This window comes from Tauraco erythrolophus, chromosome 14, assembly GCF_009769465.1.
Source record: "Tauraco erythrolophus isolate bTauEry1 chromosome 14, bTauEry1.pri, whole genome shotgun sequence".
Taxonomy (NCBI): domain Eukaryota; kingdom Metazoa; phylum Chordata; class Aves; order Musophagiformes; family Musophagidae; genus Tauraco; species Tauraco erythrolophus.
Window position 1 is genome coordinate 1,896,493 of NC_141478.1, and position 19,215 is coordinate 1,915,707.

The window sequence follows — 19,215 nt, forward strand, 5'->3', positions numbered from 1 at the left end:
ACACACCCTGGTCCCACCAAAGCTCTTCTCACCCAGCTTCTTGTCTCTTACAGCAGCCTCTGACCCCAGGAGAAGTGGCTCAGCTGAAGGGGACTCCTCAAACACCTCCATGAAAAGGCACCACTGGACAAGAACGCTGCCTATCAGAAAATAACGAGATGTGTTTTATCCCATTTTGGCTGCTTCCAAGTTCACTTTCAGACAGCGGCCACGGAAGGTAGGATTAGAGTCATATTGGAGAGTAACAAGACATATTAGGCAATTTAATTTATCCCCCTGTGCCGGGCACGGCTCTTGGAGGGAGACGGAATCGGTTCTGGAGCACACACAGCACTGGGATGCAGCCCAGTCAGCCTGGAGTGTGTTTTATGACTGAGTGATAAACCCCTGAAAAACAGCTTTTATAATGAAAATGCTGACACAGTCTTCAGTGCAGTGACAGCAATGCCACTGGTTTAAATGGAACTTGCTTTGTCAACCCAAGAGCCCTTAAATAAAATGCCTAAAAAACTTAAGAAGACACATGAACTATTCGTGATGAAATGCTTTTAAACAGTTTTACAGATTAGGCATCAACATTAATTCCCTTCAAAAAATCCTGACAAAATAAATGCAAACTCAAAAAAATGAGAGAATAATAATAAATAAAGCTTGCAACGTTGTTTTTTTTTTTCTCTTTTCTTTTGGCAAAGGGAAGAGTGAACACCCTCAGACACCTCCGACTTCAAAAAGAACAAGAGTACTCACCATCTCTCAAAACTTCCGTGGTACCCACATCTAATACTTTTCACATTCTGCTAGCAAATTTTTGGGGGGCAGTTTTCTTAACCTTCAAAAGTAACAGTTCGGTTTCCCGTTCCACATAGCTTTGCAGCAAAGAAGTTCAAGATGTTTTAAAGGCTCAGCAGAATATTAAAGAAAATGAGAAGATGTACTTAGCTGCTATTTTATGTTATCATACGCCAGAACAGCCCTTGCTAACTTGGTCCCAACGTGGCATTTCTTTTAAATGAACATGCCATAACTGTGCTGGCTTGAAGTTGTAGGGATTGAAGTATTACACCACTAAGTGGAGAGGATTTTTAAAATCTTACAGCAAATGCCCACTTCCTTTTTTAACAGTTCCATCAACAAGAGCCTGGGTGTCTCCGCTACCAATCCCCATGTCAATACAGTGTTACTTTAATGACAGTGACCTTGGGTGGCTCTTTGAGCATCTTCTTCACCTTTTTCGAGACATTTTTCTAAGCCCCTGTCCTTGCTTTCATCATTTAACACATCACTCAAACCACTTCAATAAAACCGCGCTCATGTTGAGGAGAGGTCTCGGAGGACCGGATGACACACCAATTAACAAAGCGCACAGAACCAAATTGGTTTTTTTTTTGTACATCTGGTTCAGAAGACGTTCGTGGAAAGTGAGAGAAGGGATAAAAAAAAAAAAAACAAGTCGAGAAGGTTTATAAGAGGAGAGTAAACGCAAATGAAAGGAGTTTTCCTAATGTGGGCAATATAATGCAAAATTCAGCCTTCAAATAAAATTCTTCCAGTACCTCAAGGGGGCCTACAGGAAAGATGGGGAGAGGCTGTTCAGGAGGGCCAGTTATGATAGGACAAGGGGTAATGGTTTTAAAATAGAGGGAGGTAGGTTCAGGTTGGATATTAGGAAAAAATTTTTTACTATGAGAGTGGTAGAACACTGGAACAGGTTGCCCAAAGAGGTGGTGGATGCTCCATCCCTGGAGACGTTCAAGGCCAGGTTGGACAAGGCCCTGAGCAACCTGATCTAGTTGGAGATATCCCTGTTCCTTGCAGGGGGGTTGGACTAGATGACCTTTGAAGGTCCCTTCCAGCCCTAACCATTCTATGATTCTATGATTCATGACCAGACAGGTCACCTACTAGTAATCCTAAACTAAACTCCAAGTGTCTTGGTCTACACAGTTCATTGGATTGCCACTGCACATCAAAATAGGTTTTTTATTCATTCAAACTAGTAAATGCTTGCTCTGTGAGACTTCTGCATTTATATCACCCTATTCCACCGTGGAGAATTCCACCACTCTATTCACCAGGAAGAACATCGTAGTCAAGTGAGGAGAAGGGAGTTTCATCGCCCATGGCAGGGGGGTTGGAACTAGATGATCTTTAAGGTCCCTTCCAACCCAAACCATTCTACGATTCTATGATTCTAAGTCTTAACGTGATACAGTCTCCTTTTAGCTCCTTGTTGGCTAGATTCATTTACCAAGTGTGTGAGTACATTCTGTATCTCTCCCAAAACTGTGAGGGCTCTTCAACATCACAAACCATTAAAATGTGCAGTAAAACAAATTAAGAGAACTGCATCCCCCGTGATGTGTTAAAGCATGTCATTATTGTAATTCAGAGTTCGCTTCAGTCAGACTCCGGAAAAGATTTACGAGACCTGAATGCAATGATTCAGCATGAAGTATCTTCATTTTGCTTAAAATTTACTGATTTGGTAAGGAGTTTATTACTTGAAAACGTACCACTAGTCGTGGTTAATTTTCAGGCTACACAATGTGAAATGTGTCTAGATGGCAGAGGGCCAGCACCAAGACTACGTAAATCCTATCGAATCTTCTGCTAAAAACACCAGTTGAACTTCACTAAAAGGTATATTCAGCTTCACCTTAATGACACTACAACGTACCAGAAGAGAAGGGAAGGGCACCTATATATTTCAGTGGATCGTATCACGCCTTTGTCAGGCTGTGCAAGAAGGATGATGCAAGTCATCGATGGTTTGGATGAACCGTTCTTACAGGAAGCAACTCCAAGCAAGGCGAAGCTCTTCCATGGGACTCTCCTGGAGTTGAAGAAGTCTCCTGAGAGCTTACTGCTTGAGCTATCAAGGCTACAAGAGCTCCCAGGCTTGTTCGTGGCCAGCCCAGGCCAGCGTGAAAAAGGCTACATGAACACAACCTTCTGCCACCACCAGACCAGAGCTACCTGTCCCTTCTCCCAGACCAGACCAAGCCCGATTGATTTTACTGGTCAAGATGTTATAACAACACAGGTATTTCTACTCAACTCATACACTCCAGGTTATCTTTCCTATTAAATAAATTAAAATCATCCGTTCTTAGGAAGTCATTGAAATTTATGTTTCTTAAAACATCTGATGAATCCTAAGACTTTGGAGATATCCCTGTTCCTTGCAGGGGGGTTGGACTAGATGACCTTTGAAGGTCCCTTCCAGCCCTAACCATTCTATGATTCTATGATTCTAAGACCAAAAAACCAACCTTTTTCCTGAATCAAAACTGATCTTTTTCTGACAAAGCCTGCAGAAAGCATGGCTTCTCCTGAATGACTGGAGTCATGACCACATTCTCCTTGAAATGCTTCATTTTGGTAGGACTTCCCCCTGCCTGAAACTATGTTTGTGAGAAATCTTTCTAAAAGCCCTTAGGAAGACTTAAGTTCAAACACTTTACTTAATCACACAGGGAGAGACTCACACCATCGTGCAAATATTTCTCCAAAGATTTTCCAAAGGCCATTACCCAGCTCAAACCTTGAATTTGCATAATGCTCTTTTAACCCTGATGCCATCATCTCCAATCCTGGAGGTGCTGGAAGGATACAGAGGCATCCATGTCCCAGGCCCTACTTCTTACCCTCACCTGGAGTTTTGTTAGAGGGTTTAAGAACATTACATGGTTTGTATAGTGGTGGAGGGTGTCCCTGCCCACGGCAGGGGGGTTGGAACTAGGTGATCTTTGGGGTCCCTTCCAACCCAAACCATCTGTGATTCCTTATATCTAACTGAATTGAACTCAGTAAGAACAAACCCATTCTAAATACAGCCAAGAAGTTTAGCAACAGTTAGAAGCATGCATGCAGAAAACAGTATACAAAGATTCACGTTAAAATATTTTGACATTAGATTTAATTGGATTCTTGCAACGTGAAAGCAACAGATATTTGCATACCTCCATGAAGGAAATCCCCAGGCTCCAAACATCCGAATGAATTCCATACTGCTCTCCTGAAATCCGCTCAGGCTGCAAAGAGATGGAAAGAAAGACCTTCTTGAGCCTAACCCAACAGAGAGCAAATTCAAACGCGCCTCATTTATTTATTTTCTCCTCTTCTGCAAGAGCAAAGGCCTCGTGGCCGTGCATCGCTGCGTAGTTGGCCTTAGGGTTTGGATTTGGGCTGTTTTATCCCACAAAAAGCCAAGGGCTTGCACATGGGCAGCGACTCCTCATCTTCAGCCAAGGGGTTGGGGAGTAACTACGGCTTAGAAAGCAAAGTTATTGAAGCCAAAAGAATCAATGAAGTCACATGCCAGCAATTTTATTTTATATACTTTTTAATTTCGGTTTTGACCTATAAGAAACAAGACTTCACTCAGAACTATTAAGAGCAAGTTTAATGCCTCATGAAATAGAATGCTGTAAAATATAACTGCTAGTTTTTACTTGAAAGCCACAATTTAAGCATTTTCAAGGTCAAGTACAGCATGAAATGTAACAATAAAAGGCTCCATGAGACTTCTCTCCCCACTGTGCTGTTAATGCACCTGTCTAGCCCAACCACCTACAAAGCACTGGCTGTATTTTTAGTCTTTAATAATCCAGAGACCTTTTTTAGAAAACAAACTCCCAAATTAGTGCCAGTCCAATGTGTTTTTGGATGTTTACTCTGCACTGCTAATCCCAGGTCAAGAGCTTTTATCGCAGCGTGAACGTTAAGTAAAAAACACGCTGCTGCCCACGTTATCTTTAAGGATAGTCCTCCACAACTGCCATAACCTCAAAAAAAAACCACCCCAGAATGTAACTGGAACAAAATCTTTTTGACTCTGAGCCGTATTTATTTTGAGCTCAACAGTGACCCCCAAATTTTATTTTTTTTTTTTTTTTAACGTTCATTAAGGCAAGCCTTCATTAAACGTAGTTAGCCTAGGTCAGCATGTCTTAGAAATATTTGCAACAGCATCATATGACAGCTCAAGTTTTAAACAGCAACTTCTATTTAGAAACTAAGTATTCACAGAAGCCAGTGGCAAGTAAATCACGTGCATATTGAAACAAAAAGTCTAGTCAAGTGAACTTAAGAGTATGGAAAAGAAGATGAAAATAAGAGTGACACATGCGTAAAGTGAAGTTTGCAGCACAGAGATCATCCTAAGGATACACAGCTCAAAAATATTTTCCCTTAAAATTTCTACAACTGGTTACTTTTTCTCCATCCAATTTTTTTTTTCTGTATAAAATGGTGATAAAATGATTTTACAGAAAATGTATTTTTATTGAAAATTTTAATTTCTCAATGAAAAAGCTTTTTTGCTCGTTTATTTTGAAGAGAAATCTCTATTTTTTTCATGGTTTCAAATTCACTCACAGTCTGCCAAGTAGGCAAACCAAAGCTTATGACCTTCATTAATTTTTGATGACTAGACTATAAATTTGATGGCAACAAATGACTCAGCAAGCAAAACAACTTGAAAAAAATCAGATCAAGTACGTTTTACCTTAAACTTCTCTTTTTCAATGAAGAGATGAATGCATCACATTCATCCATAAACAATAAGGAAAAAAAAGTAATTTATTGAACGCACACCTGGGAAAGAGAACAGTAATGTTGATTTGTACAGTAAAAGCAAAATAGAATTTAATTCTCAGACCTGCTTAAGACCACTCTAAGAGTAACAGTTGAGTGGAAAAGTTGATTAATTTGAAGCTGTTTATTTGTCAGAATCGCTATTTTCCAGTTCTTTTAGAAAATGGAGGCGTGGAAATCAGCAGGCTTACTAGCAAAAGTGGTAATATAGAAGACTGGATTTTTTTTTCTCTCTTTTTTTTTTAAAAAATGTTTTTCCGTGCACAATATTCTGATGACACAGGATAGCCCAAGTCTTTCTAGGATGGTGACATGAGCATTTCAGAAGCCACATAACGAGTACACCTTGACTAGAAAAGCACTTAGCAAATAAATGGACACCCTGGTCTGCTTTCTTCTTGTTGGAAAGTAAGAAAAAATACCTGAAAGCGATTAAAGGTCATGGATTTCTCTCTCCTCTTTTCTGAGGTTTGAAAAATACAAGTATCAAGCATTTTGTATTGTTTGCACTTTTTTTTTTTTTTAAACAAGCTGAACACTTTTTTCTTTCACTCAGTAATATTATGGCATTAAGTAGCTTTCTAAAAGAATTTTAATGACCAAAAATAAAAGACAACAGTTAATATAGCGCTCTGAACTGAAACATTCCAGTTTTCACATCTTTTAAATGGAGAACTAAAATTAAACAAATTGATCTGATGGTAAATACACAGTAACTTTTGGAGTTTTCTTCCAGACTAGTTCTCCTCACCATAATCTCAGTGACATGAACACCACGCGCCAGTTGTCAGGTCAGCTGGAACTGCTAAACCCAAACCTCACACCCTGACAGCAGCAGCGTTCCCCCAAATGATCCATCCTTAGCAATGCGTTCCTTCTGCCTAAAAACGATGGGAATTTATGTTTTGACATACAGAAAAAGGACGGGAGCAGTCTCATCATAACAAGCATTCTGATCAAAATTTATATAGAGAAGTGAAACGTAGTGATGACTTGGTACGTATGGCATGAAGATTACACAACGTGCGATTTAACGCCCTAAAATTCTTAGTCCTGATATTTTAGCTTCAAATTTCGACGGCAGCTTCACATGGGAATTGCTCACACGGGTATTAAGAAGCCCATGAGATGCTTGTCCATCTCTAAATGCTTTTGCTAGAGCAGCAGTTCCCACACAGTGGACCGCATCGGATCGTCAGGATATCAGTGGAAAACTGTTTGTGGTTGGTTTTTTTTTTTTTTTAAATATTGAACCATCTCTCTTCTTTGTTCCCAGTTGTTACAACGCAGTACCAGCAACTAAAAACACACAAAAAAAGACACTTTTCCAATATCACCCTTCCCTACCAGCGAGATGCAGTTGTCGCAGAGCTGGAAGGTGAGCACAGGCAGGAAGGGAGCGAATAAAAGGGAGTTGTTTGGTGGCACACACAATTCAGACACGGCTTATGCTGGGGATGGGGAGAGATGAAGTTTGAGAATTGATGTAGAGCATATCCTGCGTTACCCAGAACAAGACTGTGAACAGATACTTCTATTTAAATGTTATTCCTGCATAAATCCACTTACCGCCATATAAGCATTTGTTCCAACATACGTCTTGGCTATAGAATTCACCAGCTATCAGACAAAACAGTCTGTTAGAACAATATAAAGATAATGTGGAAATAAAATGGGCAATTATTCCTCATTTAACCTACAATCATCATTCCTATAAATCAACTAAAAATTATGTAAAAGGGAACAAATTTATCTGCAAAGGCATTAAAAATGATTAAATCTCTCTTTTGTTCGGAATGAGAGCTCCAATTTAAACAAGCACTGCATTACAGTTTATGGCAGATAACCTTAAACAATTCTGTTAAACAGGATGCTTATCGCTTTAGTACCCCAAACCAGTCTGATATAAAAAGTCAATTTGAAGGAGGATTGAGCGCACTCATTTTTCAGTCAGCTGGCTCAAGATGTGAATAAAGCCACATTCATCACTTGAATGCAACGAGCACTAAATACGCTGGAGGGACAACAGAGTCTGACAACTTATCACACGAGGCTGACCTTCTCTTTGGTCCTCGTGTTTGGCTGAGAGTAAAGGTGCTGAAATTCAAATCAACATCACAGCAAGCTCATGGGTCACTATCAGAGAAGTTCTCCAGGGAGGCCCAAAATGGAAATTAATTAAAATTTGTGCTGCACATTGTCAAAGCCCACCACCATTGTTACTCCCAATATTAATTTTTATCGTGGGCCAGTTGGGCTCCCCAGACACATCCCTCGCTCTGCCCTCCCTTTTGTCTGGCCAAAACACTTTCCTATCAAAGCTGCATATCAATGAAGTTTGCTATTCGTAAGTAGTAATTACAATATCAGCAGTTTTTACTGTCATTAAACAATGAACAATCATATTCAGATGAAGAAAAGTCGCCCAGAGATTAAAACTGAATGGGGCTCTCCCAGCAGAGAGGAGCTTGCTGTGGGGCTGGCTGTCTGGCAGCCAGGTGATTTTATTTTGGCATTAGAAAGAGAGCGGGCAGATGTCTGAAGGGGGAATTACCTGCGTGCTAACCCCAAAGTCGCACAGCTTCACCTGGCCACGCGTGTTCACCAGCATGTTAGACGGCTTCACATCTGTGCAGGGAACAAAACTGCATTTAATCTGCATCCTCCCAGATACGTGTTGCATGTCTGCAGATCGTCGCGAGCATCGGCGTGAGAGATTTTTTTTTTTTTACAGGAAATATTCCAAAGATAGATTTCAAATGCAACCTCTGGTCTGCAGCCATCCAGCAGCACAGGTGATGTTATAGCTGTACCTCTCAAATACTGACAAATCCACTAAATCACAGAATCATTTAGGTTGGAAAAGACTCTTAAGGTCATCGAGTCCAAACCTGCAGGTGACACCAATCTGGGAGGAAGAGCAAATGCGCTGAAGGATGAGACCTAGAATTCGAAGTGATCTTGACAAATCGGGAAATCAGACTGAAAAAACAAAATTAAATTCAAGAGGGACAAGTGGATCCCTTAGACAGGGATCAATCAGCTGCATAAATATAGGATTAAACAACTGCCTGGAGCGTAGGCTGGAGCAGGTCTGCAAAAAAGGATCTGTAGATTATGGAATGAAGTGGAAATGACAGAGAGGGAACAAACTCTGTCACTGGACAATTTAGGAACCAGCCAAAAGCAGTGGTGCGCAGGGTGACGCCCGTTTTCGTGCCAAGGGACAGCCAGGCTGACCTTTTTAGGTTCCTCCTAGCCCTGTGACCTTGTACTCTAACACCACAATTAACCCTGCCTCCCTCTCCTCCAACAGCCCTCACTTAATTCCATGGAGTGACAAGAGCAGAATTTCATATTCTGTAAAAATTATGAAGTATTCCATACAAACGTATAGGGATACTTCTATATCCTATACTGCGTATAGGAACACAGGCAGAACACAAACGTACGAGCACATTCGAGCCTCCTTCTGCTACAACAACATACCCAGTGCACACCAGTATTCAAAGCTGCTGGTTTCCACCTCCACGGCTTCTACTGCATGAAACAGCTCCGATCGCACCGTTTCGGAGCTTTTACAGAGGTTAACTGCCAGCAATGCCTTAAAATGATTGCTAATCCTGCTCCAGCAAATAAAACATCAGTGCACATCGTAAAGCCACATTGTCAGAGCAAAGATCTGAAGGCTGACCCCCTGTGATGTCAAAAGAAGTTGCATACTGTAAAATCGACGTGCGAATAAACCGCTGAACACCCAGCCTGATGGCAGCCCAGGAAACATTGAGCATCTTCCCGTTCTGGGAACGCCAGTTGGAAAGAATAATGTGTGCGTTACGGCCTGGCTTAAACTTGGGAAGATTAGAGCACAGTGGCTTTGCCTAATCGCTGCTTTCTTCTGTCAAAATGGATTAAAAGCAACAGCTTGTATCTTTGCCTTCTTTAAAAGTGAGCACTAGTTGGGTGCAGATGGATGAAACCCAACTAGAAAAGAGCCTAATTTTGTTTATCATTAAGTTTGCCTTTGTTTAGCAGATGTTTCCTGGTACCACAGTAGCTTGCTTAATTTGTCTCTGTAATGTAGAAATTTATAACCTCAATTAACGAGCTGATTAAATGCTTTCCTATATTTGAGCTAAAAATCCTGTTTAAAAAAAGGGGAGCGTTCAATAGGATGTTATATAGCTTACGTGGATCCATATGTTTCAAGGCAGGTATCAATACCGCTAGTACGTTTCACAATTTCCCCCCAAAACCAAAAGTAAAACCAGTTGTGAGCATCTCCATCATGTTACAGCATCGACAGATCCAGGCTGTGCATCCCAATCTCCCTTTCACCTTTAGGAATTCAATCCGTGTGCTGCACTTTGGATGGATTTTTACCTCCTTGAGTGACTTTGCTAAATCTAACGAGACGTGCCCGGCACACCAGCAGGCTCTGTCCTGGATCCCCACCAGACCAGTAAGTTGCACAGTAATCCTGTTTAACCTTCTTTCTAAAAACATGGCAGCCAGCAGAGCTCCCTCGCCGCCAGGCTCGCGCTGAATCGGAACGAACTAAACTGCAATTACACAGAAAACCCCGACGTTCCGCGCCACGAATCCAGCTGTTGACAGTACTGAGACTTCTGAAAGCAAACTGCAGGATAACGAGATTTAATCGTGAAGGATCTAACGAAAATAATTAATAACCGAATGGACAAGAGAAACGTTTTGGTGCAGTATGGCTGGAAACATGTTTGTGGGATCACTGGTTTCTAACAAAGCAAAAAATCCTTTCACTCTGAGTGAAGGGCCTGGGAAGGCAGAAGGAAGCTCTAAACATGAGACACTATGACCTCATGGAAAGCGATGATGAGGCAACATGCACGCAGTCAAATCTTCTTTCCTTAAGGACTCAACCATGTACACGTCATGAGTCCAGAGGAAGAGGCAGGGCGGTCTCCAAGTGTTCCCTTAACACGACCCACCAGAGGAAACCACCACGCCACGTTTGTCCCCCGTCCCACCTGGGCTGCCCAGCTCCCACCAAGGAGGAGCCAAGGCTCCATCCAGCCATCACCTTGTGTCGCTGGGGATCTGCAGACCCCAGCTCCCCTGCCCTGCTGCCACGTGGGATGTGATGGTAAATCAATACAATAGAAAAAAAACCCCAGATTTGTCAACTGTGAAGTGTTGCTTGATCCTGAAATCCTTCCACGAATAAAACTAAAGAAAAGCCTAAAAGGAAAAAAAGCAACTGGCAATCAACCCGTTAAGGAAGGGAAGTCTATGCAGGCTGGGGGCTCTGCTGAGGAAGCTGCAGCCAAAAAAGCACCGTGAAGAACAAACACTATCTGTCCTCGCAGCAGAATTCGAACAGCACCACAAACGGGGGATTTAAGCCAATGTTTGCTATGAATTCCAACGGTTGCGTTGGTTTCCTCAAGAAAAAAGGAAGTGACGACCCTACACGAAAATGTCACTTCACCAAATATCCCATTATTGAAAGTGGGGAGAAAAATCACCCAATCAGTAAATTAGCCCTTTTTTGTTTCATAAACCGCTTCAGTTAATGGGTTAAACTTTTTTTTTTTTTTTTTTTTTTTTTTTGGTTTTGGAAAACAAATGTGCATAAATAATGTTCTGCACCATCTGCTTGTGATTAATATTACTGTTTAGAACTGAAAGAATCTAAACAAGAGCCAAAAGGGGTCATTATGCTCCCATTACCAGTGCTTGCTTAATACAAATGATGTCTATGAAGCCTCATTACAGAGGATGAACAAGTCCTCGTTAGGATATATCTGCCCCAGTCCTTTCACCTCTCTGCCAAGAAATGGGACCTCCAAGCTCTTACTTACCAGTAAACACAACTGTCAGAGGTGCAGCTTTTTGAACACCAAACACTGCAGTCATCTTGTTTTGTTGAAAAGCAAACAGATTAACGATGGTGGGAAAGAGATGCAGATTTTTAAAAGCTGACTCTTGACTTTTTCTGTCTTTTAAAAAACCATAAACCTGCCATACGCTGGGTTCAAGGGAGACAAGAGATAAAAAAAGCACAATTTTAGCTGCAGACAGCTCACGGAACATTACTGCTGAAGGGAAGCTGCTGCAGGAATGAAAACATTTTTCTTGCCACAATGACCTCATCAGCCTGCTTTTTGCAGAGGCCAGGACTATTTTATTTAAATAAGTCTAAGTGGTCCATGAGTGTGCATGTATGTGTTTAGCCACACATATATATATGTGTGAGTATATATATACACATGTATATACACACACACGCATACACGTCCTAGAATTTTTGTTTGTGCATCATTGCACGTGGCACTGACACTGATTATTCCTCACCAACCTAAAAAGAGGCTGGTAGGGAGAGTGAAAAATGCCACTTTGGACATCTTTGGTGAAATCCTCAGCAAACTACAGTTACTGCTGAGAAGATGGGAACACTCATGGTCCACCTTGCACAAGTGCCTGTCCCTACCAACCAGCGCTCCTCAGAGCCAGCAGCTTATGTCAAAACAAAGAGGATTTTATTATCCTTCTATGGGAACATGCTGATGAAAAAGAAGAGATGGTCTGAGCGATGCACAGATCTCCCTTACGCAACCAGCAGATAGTCCAGGAAGACCTCCAGATCATCCGCGCTGCTCGACCTCGCACATCACAAACCAGAAAACACCTCCAAAACTCTGACACAAATTCAAAATCTAGTCAGGAACCAACGGGCCCAAACCATGCAATATATACTGGTTCCCAGTACCCAGTCAGGCACACTGAGCTCAGTACAATTAAACACAAGCAGGCGACATTTATTGCGTGCGTTTCTTTCAATAAGGAGGTGTGAAGGGAGGAAAACATTCCAGATAAAATGCACACGGTCTATACTTATTCTTGAACTCGAACAGATTTTGGTTCGTCTTTATACAAACTTTGACTTTGTACATGATTAGATTTGTTTAATTGCTAATTCTGTTTTAAATCTAAGTTAATTTCTCATTACCCTTCCATTCCTACTTCTTATCCTCTGGGGAAAAGAGCACATTTATCATTGGGACATTCTCACATCTTCCAAAGAAGTGGGGTAGGTGTTAATCTTATGTTTATGTTTGATGTGGGTGTGATGACTACGACTACAGCTTCGGGTTTATTAATATGCACGGCTATCACCTCATTAGTTGCAAGGTTTGTTTTGAAGTTAAGCGGTAATATTTGCTGAAATGTCTGATCTGGAATAAAAGACTTGCTTATTGTTGGTTTCCTTTGCTTTAATCCACGCTCTACTCACAAACTCTCGTTTGCTGCACTGCACTGCTGCTTCACCTTCGTTATCACCACGGTGGAAATTCTTGACTTCTTCTTAAAAATGGGCACAGAGTAATCCTGAAAACAGATCCCTTGAGGGAATTCTGCTGGATGCTGGAATGCTAGTTATCCCCTCCGTGGCATTTTGCAGTTCTGCCCTCACCTTGGTCAATCCAGCAACAGACCAAGGCCAGAAAAATCTGAAGTGTGATGAAAAATCTGTTTCTGCACTTTTCTTTAGACCACAGCAAGGACCATACATAAATCATCAAAAACTCAGAGCTGCTCTTCAGTCAAGGCAATGAAACTCATGTAGAAAGGGAGATTCTGTTTTACTGAGAAAGCAAAAATGAGACCCAGGTTCTAAATTTACAGCAGAAGAACAACAAAACGTTACAGTTACAGTATTTATGCCTGAGCACGATGCTCGCTCCAAACCACGTTCAGTAGGTGGCCAGAACTTTTAATGAAAAAATTCAAACTGACAACAAATTCAAACCTGCTTTTTCTTTTTGGGTGCTACAAAAGCACGACAAAGACTGTGTAGCCTACACAGGGCGATACCCAGCCACGGGTGTTCTACCTGCTTTTCCTTTTACACTTCTCCCGACAATCGCTGTGGCAGCTCTGGCATCCCGACTGCTCAAACACTTGCTGAGAGCAGATAAATCCCTGCACCTAGCAATGTGCAGGCTAGTAGGTGAAATGTTTAAGCCTTCATCAGAAATGAAGCCTCCTCGCTAACGTGTGCCTGCACTGAGCTGGTCATGGGCTCCGAGTTATTTCTGTTCTTTGGATCCAGCGACAGCCTAGGGTCACGTACACCAGCAGCCTCAGTTTCTCACTCACCTTCCAACCAGGGCTAACAAAGACAGGTCCTTACTCCATCTCTACTCACTCTTCTGGCCACAGCCCTCCTTCTCCCACCTAGGAGAGAGCCTGTGCTCTCACATCACAGCCATCTCCCAGGAAGATGCTGTGCGACCGAGGAACCGAAGCCGATGTCCCGTGGCACAGCTGCTCGCTGGGCCATTACACAAAGGCACCATCATCCTCCTCCTCCACTACAAACTCTCCATAAAAGCTCCAGGACACTCTAAGCCTGAGCTCCAAGGAGGGAAGGACCTCAATACATACTGGTAATTAGTGTTTCCCATTAGCTGCTCCATCCCACTGGGTGCACAGATTTCTGGATGGCCCTCCAGATGTGCCCGACTCCTTGCACCCATCACAGCAGGACACCGGGCACCTAACCACGGCTCATCACCCTGCCAGAGCCTCACCCTACTTCGCAGCCACTCCAAAACTGGGCACCCCAGAAGAAACATCTTACCTATTCGGCTGGCAACTTAAAACTTTCTACGTGTGTCTCTACTTCACACTCCTCCCTCAATCCCAAGTGATGTCGGTTACTGCACGCCCCAACTGTGCACGCGGGCTGAGTGAGCAGATGGGTTAAATTAAACGGTATCGTTAGCAACATTAGGAACCAGTTACTTTCAGACACTTTAGAAACATTATAAATGTAATGAGTTTCCTTTCTGTGGTTTTTTTTTTGGGGGGGAGGGGGTTGGAGGACGTGGTGGTGGTGTAGGGGGAAAGGTTTCTTTGTTCTTCAAACAGTATTTTGCACTGTTTCCAGAACTGACATTGGTTCTGAAAGTTCTAGTATATCTGAGTGAACTTAAGGCAACAGACAAATTTTTAACTAAATCTAACAACATTAAAAAGGAAGAAATAAACGAGTTTAAAAAAAAAAAACATAGATGAGCTTCAGGAAGGAGAATAAACAGCAAAACCCCAAAATGGCTTATGTCCAAGCAGGTTTAAAGTTTCTTTAATTATTCATGACCATGTCAGAGGACAGTGGGCCACAATTTTAGAGATCTGAGAATCTAGCAATGCTTGTGGCTATCACGTGAGAGTTCTGAAGCGTGTAAGAAAATTCATTATCTATCTTCTATTTTCAACACTAGTCAAACATCTGATTTTCCTTGCTGATTTTTCCACTGGGCACCTGTTTGTAACCCTAAAGCATCTAAATCTCTATAAATAAGTTTGTTTCTCTCTTCAGTCTTTGCCTTTATAGGCAAGGAGGGAGGGCAATAAAAGAGAACAGCAGTAAAAATATTTTATCAGAAAATCTGCAAGGCTAATGAGTAAGACTCATTCTGCATTACTTCACTGGAATCAAACCAGATGTCAGTATGGCCTACTGCCTCTGTAGAAAGCGTTGTTAAAATAAAATAATATGGTATTTCAACAGAAAACAGAAAACATCTGGTACTCACCTCTGTGTAAAATCTTTAGACTCCATAAATAGGTAAGGCCTTTCACAACCTGAATTTAAAAGAAAAAGCAACAATGTGAATTAAAGATTGCTGGTAAGAACACGAGTTCCAATGAAGAATGGAGCCAGGACCACAAAACGAGGAGACACAGCATCCCTCCCCAAGGGCTGCGGGACGCGGACGAAGCCCTGCTGCAGACTACATCCCAACAGGTTCTTTAAGAACACACAAACAAACTTCTTCCCAGGACCCCTACGTTGAGGTCAGCTGGGCTTATACTGAATCCCTGTAGACATTCCAATGTATTTTTAATTCCTCCATCTTTGCTGCGGTGCTAAAAATCATCAAAGAAAGCGCGTCATGATTTGTCTTCTTGCAACAAAAGCAACTCGGTGAAATTAAAGGCAAGAAAATAGCATCTCTAACTGCTTCTTCACCTTCCCCTTCCCTTTCTTTCCACTTGGAGCATCTGTACTTTTTCCCTCCTTTGCTTCTCACGTGTTTATGTACTCAAAGCAAATGCTGAACGTTTTCTCTGGAACTGTACAAATTCTCTTACTCGTCCTGGACCAAACGCAAGCCTTACAGTATCCCGTAGCCCCAGAAAATACAACTGGGACCCCTAAAAGATAAGAATGGGGGCAGACTTATGGCCTGCTATTCCAGAACTTGCTCCCTCCACTGGCTAAACTGTTCAAACCAAATTTTGAAGCCTGTTACTCCAGTACTACGTCAGAGTGCTTTACGTATGAGATGCATTTTAATGAAAATTTAATGAAAATTCATAGGACGTGCATTGGTAGTATGAACAGAGGTGTATTTCCCAAAACAACCACCCATGACACATCCTTCCACAGAATACGTACATATGGGTCTTTCACATCTGGGAAGATCATCACTGTTGCATCAACTGCCACTCTGCTTATTTTCTATAAGCAACATGATTTTAACAGCCCCAAATTAAGCAAGATGTTCAATCAACTCCCTAAGAGAGCAGCTGGGTATTGCAAGTTATCCTCTCTGCAGGTTTTGTTTTTGTAAAGTAATTAAACCCCGATACTTCTTCCATTTTTAACATTGTAATTTTTTTTCCTAGATTTACTTCTTTTACAAGAACTAACAAGATTCAACAAACACTTATCTACTACTGCTTACTTTTTACCCAAATCATCTCTGCTGTCCCAGTCAGCTTTTTTAACACAGGAAATCTTTTGTACAAAGTTTCCTCTATCAGATGACACTTCATTCCTTCTCCCGAGATGCTCTCTTGGTGCATCTCCAGAACAATAAAACATTTCTGATGTTTGTAAAGTTGTGTGAGTTTTTCAGACTGAAACGAAATCACTTCTGTTGCAGTGATCAAGCAGAAGCACTAAAAATATCATACAGCCTGAAATCAGATAGCACAGTAATTTTCAGCCTTCTTATTGGATAGAAACTAATTTTAAAATTTATTCTGTAACCAAAAACAATGTCAGCGGAATCTGAATCTCTTTTGTAAAGCAAACAACGATTCCAGATCCCAAATAAATTGCTCTAGGTGATAATTCCTCAGTGTTAAACTCACACTCCACATCCAGCTATCTCATGGCCTCAGATGGTAATTACCTGTAACAAAAGGCCTTAGTCAAATTCTGCATGCCCAGCTGTGTGGCCTTGCTCACGTTAGCTTTTCAAAAAGCAAAACGGGGGAATTCTACTTACACAGCATTTTGACATCAGGAAAAAAAAAAAAAAAAGTATTGATGTAAAAATAAATAAAGGAAGTGCAACATTTCAGGCTTCCTCCGATGGTGAAAGTGATTTTGAGAATAGTAAGCTGCTTTGATTATTAAACATATATTTAGACTATTGAAGATCTTTAAAATCATTATAAAATTATTTAGATTATTTTAAAGCATGTATTCATAGAAAAAAGGAAACATTTCCTACGGGGGGGAAAAAAAATAAATCAACAGCTGTGAGTTATTAAACATCTTCATTATGGAACATGCGCTGAATAAGCAGTTATAAAAGACACAGTATTAAACAAACTCTCACATTCAGATTCTCTCAGCACCAGTGTACAAAGGAATGAAAAGAGTTTTTCCCCCTTTATCCTGGGTTGGAAATAATGGCACAGGAGCCCCCCAGATGGACTAACCTAGTGTAAAGTACTGTTATTCACTTACCTTACATTTGCTTATTAGGGAAAGACTCTTAAGTATTAAATACTGCTCTAAAACGGTGCTGGAAGAGAGTATCTTTTGATTGAACATCTAGCAGGAATTATTGGCATTCAGTAAAGTAGGTTTTACAACAATGACTTGACAAAGCCTTGACACAAAAAGTACTTCTACCTGCTGTCAATCACTCACTCTCTTGACAGTTCAAGTGCACATCCTTTCAGGGAGAACTTCAATCAACATTAGCACTCAAAATACAGTGCACGGTGTCACTGCTTCGGAAATTGAAGTGAAAATAAATGTGTGAAGTGGCAAGCAGAGGTAGAACGGATTTTACACCGGCAGACCCAAATAAGTGCACACCAGTACGACAACCGGAGCGGCCACAACATCGCTTTGGGGTTCCCAAGAATTACTTTCCCTTTGGGAAATCGCACCAGTCCGTCAAGCAAACAGGGAAAACAAGAAGAGATTTGCCCTTCTCGAGGATGCTGTCTCATACAGGCAACCCGGATGAATTTTGTGATGAAGGCAGAGATCTCTCCAGCTTCTTGGAGACCCAAGTCTCAGCAGACTCTACCTCTTTCTTACCACTTTCTCCTGCTCCTGAAAAAAGAGTGCTTCTCCCCAAGCCCTGGCAAATGCTTTCCTCCTTGAAGGATTTCTTTTCACTGCCTTGCTTTATTTTCAGCATTCTGTCTTTCAGCCTCAAACCTCCCCTCCATCCTCAAAAAAAATAGCCAGGAGAGAAGGGTATCGCACTTGGCAATGCATTCCTGCTCTTTCAGCTGGAAAGCTGATTGCCCATCACAATTAACAGTGACCACTTCTTCAATGAGAAACGGGTAACAGGAATGCAGAAGACCACTAGGGCGAGAAGACTACGTATATTCTACGTGCCTGTGTGACACCCAGTTTAATTCTCAGCAAACAAGGGTTCACAGCTGAAAAAAATACAGCGGCAGCTGCTATCACCAGACAATGTTTGAGCAGACAGAATTCTCCTCTGGTTCCTGCCGAATCATGAGAAAGTCTGATTGGGAGGGGAGTGTATGAAGAAGCGATTAAGCAAAGCGTTGCAGGTATCAAGTATCTGTAGCAGTATTTCAAGGAAAGGAGTAGCAAGAGTCCTGTCCTCTCGGCTACAGAAAGGGATGTCTCCCAGGTATAGAATCATAGAATGGTTAGGGCTGGAAGGGACCTTCAAAGGTCATCTAGTCCAACCCCCCTGCAAGGAACAGGGATATCTCCAACTAGATCAGGTTGCTCAGGGCCTCATCCAACCAGGCCTTGAACGTCTCCAGGGATGGAGCATCCACCACCTCTCTGGGCAACCTGTGCCAGTGTTCTACAACTCTCATGGCAAAAAATTTTTTCCTAATATCCAACCTGAATCTACCTCCCTCTATTTTAAAACCATTACCCCTTGTCCTATCACAACAGGCCCTCCTGAACAGCCTCTCCCCATCTTTCTTGTAGGCCCCCTTGAGGTACTGGAAGACCGCTATAAGGTCACCCCGGAGCCTCCTCTTCTCCAGGCTGAACAGCCCCAACTCTTTCAGCCTGTCCTCATAGGAAAGGTGCTCCAGCCCTCGCATCATCTTCGTGGCCCTCCTCTGGACCCTCTCCAACTGGTCCATGTCCTTCTTATGTTGGGGGCTCCAGAACTGGACGCAATACTCCAAGTGAGGTCTCACGAGGGCAGAGTAGAGGGGGAGAATCACCTCCCAGGTAGTTCAGCCCCAGGCTGTGGAGATCCAAGAGTGCAAGGAAAGGACCTTGAGTACAACTCGGTGTTTAATTTGAGCAATGTGCTGCCTTTGCCATGTCGTGCTGAGCATTCACAGATCTCGTTCCAGACCAGCTGG

At 42.0% G+C, this 19,215-nt stretch overlaps 1 protein-coding gene across 2 annotated transcripts in view; it reads right to left on the reverse strand.

Annotated features, from left to right (window-relative positions):
- MAP2K5 (mitogen-activated protein kinase kinase 5) overlaps nucleotides 1–19,215 on the reverse strand; it is a 140,328-nt gene that overhangs the window by 63,399 nt on the left and 57,714 nt on the right. For both annotated transcript variants that reach the window (XM_086620497.1, XM_086620496.1), the window contains exons 13-16: nucleotides 15,183–15,231; nucleotides 8,153–8,226; nucleotides 7,168–7,218; nucleotides 3,963–4,034 (exon numbers count right to left, since the gene is read on the reverse strand). In XM_086620497.1, the coding sequence (XP_086476623.1) occupies nucleotides 3,963–4,034; nucleotides 7,168–7,218; nucleotides 8,153–8,226; nucleotides 15,183–15,231 (246 nt within the window). The remainder of the gene's footprint in view (nucleotides 1–3,962; nucleotides 4,035–7,167; nucleotides 7,219–8,152; nucleotides 8,227–15,182; nucleotides 15,232–19,215) is intronic.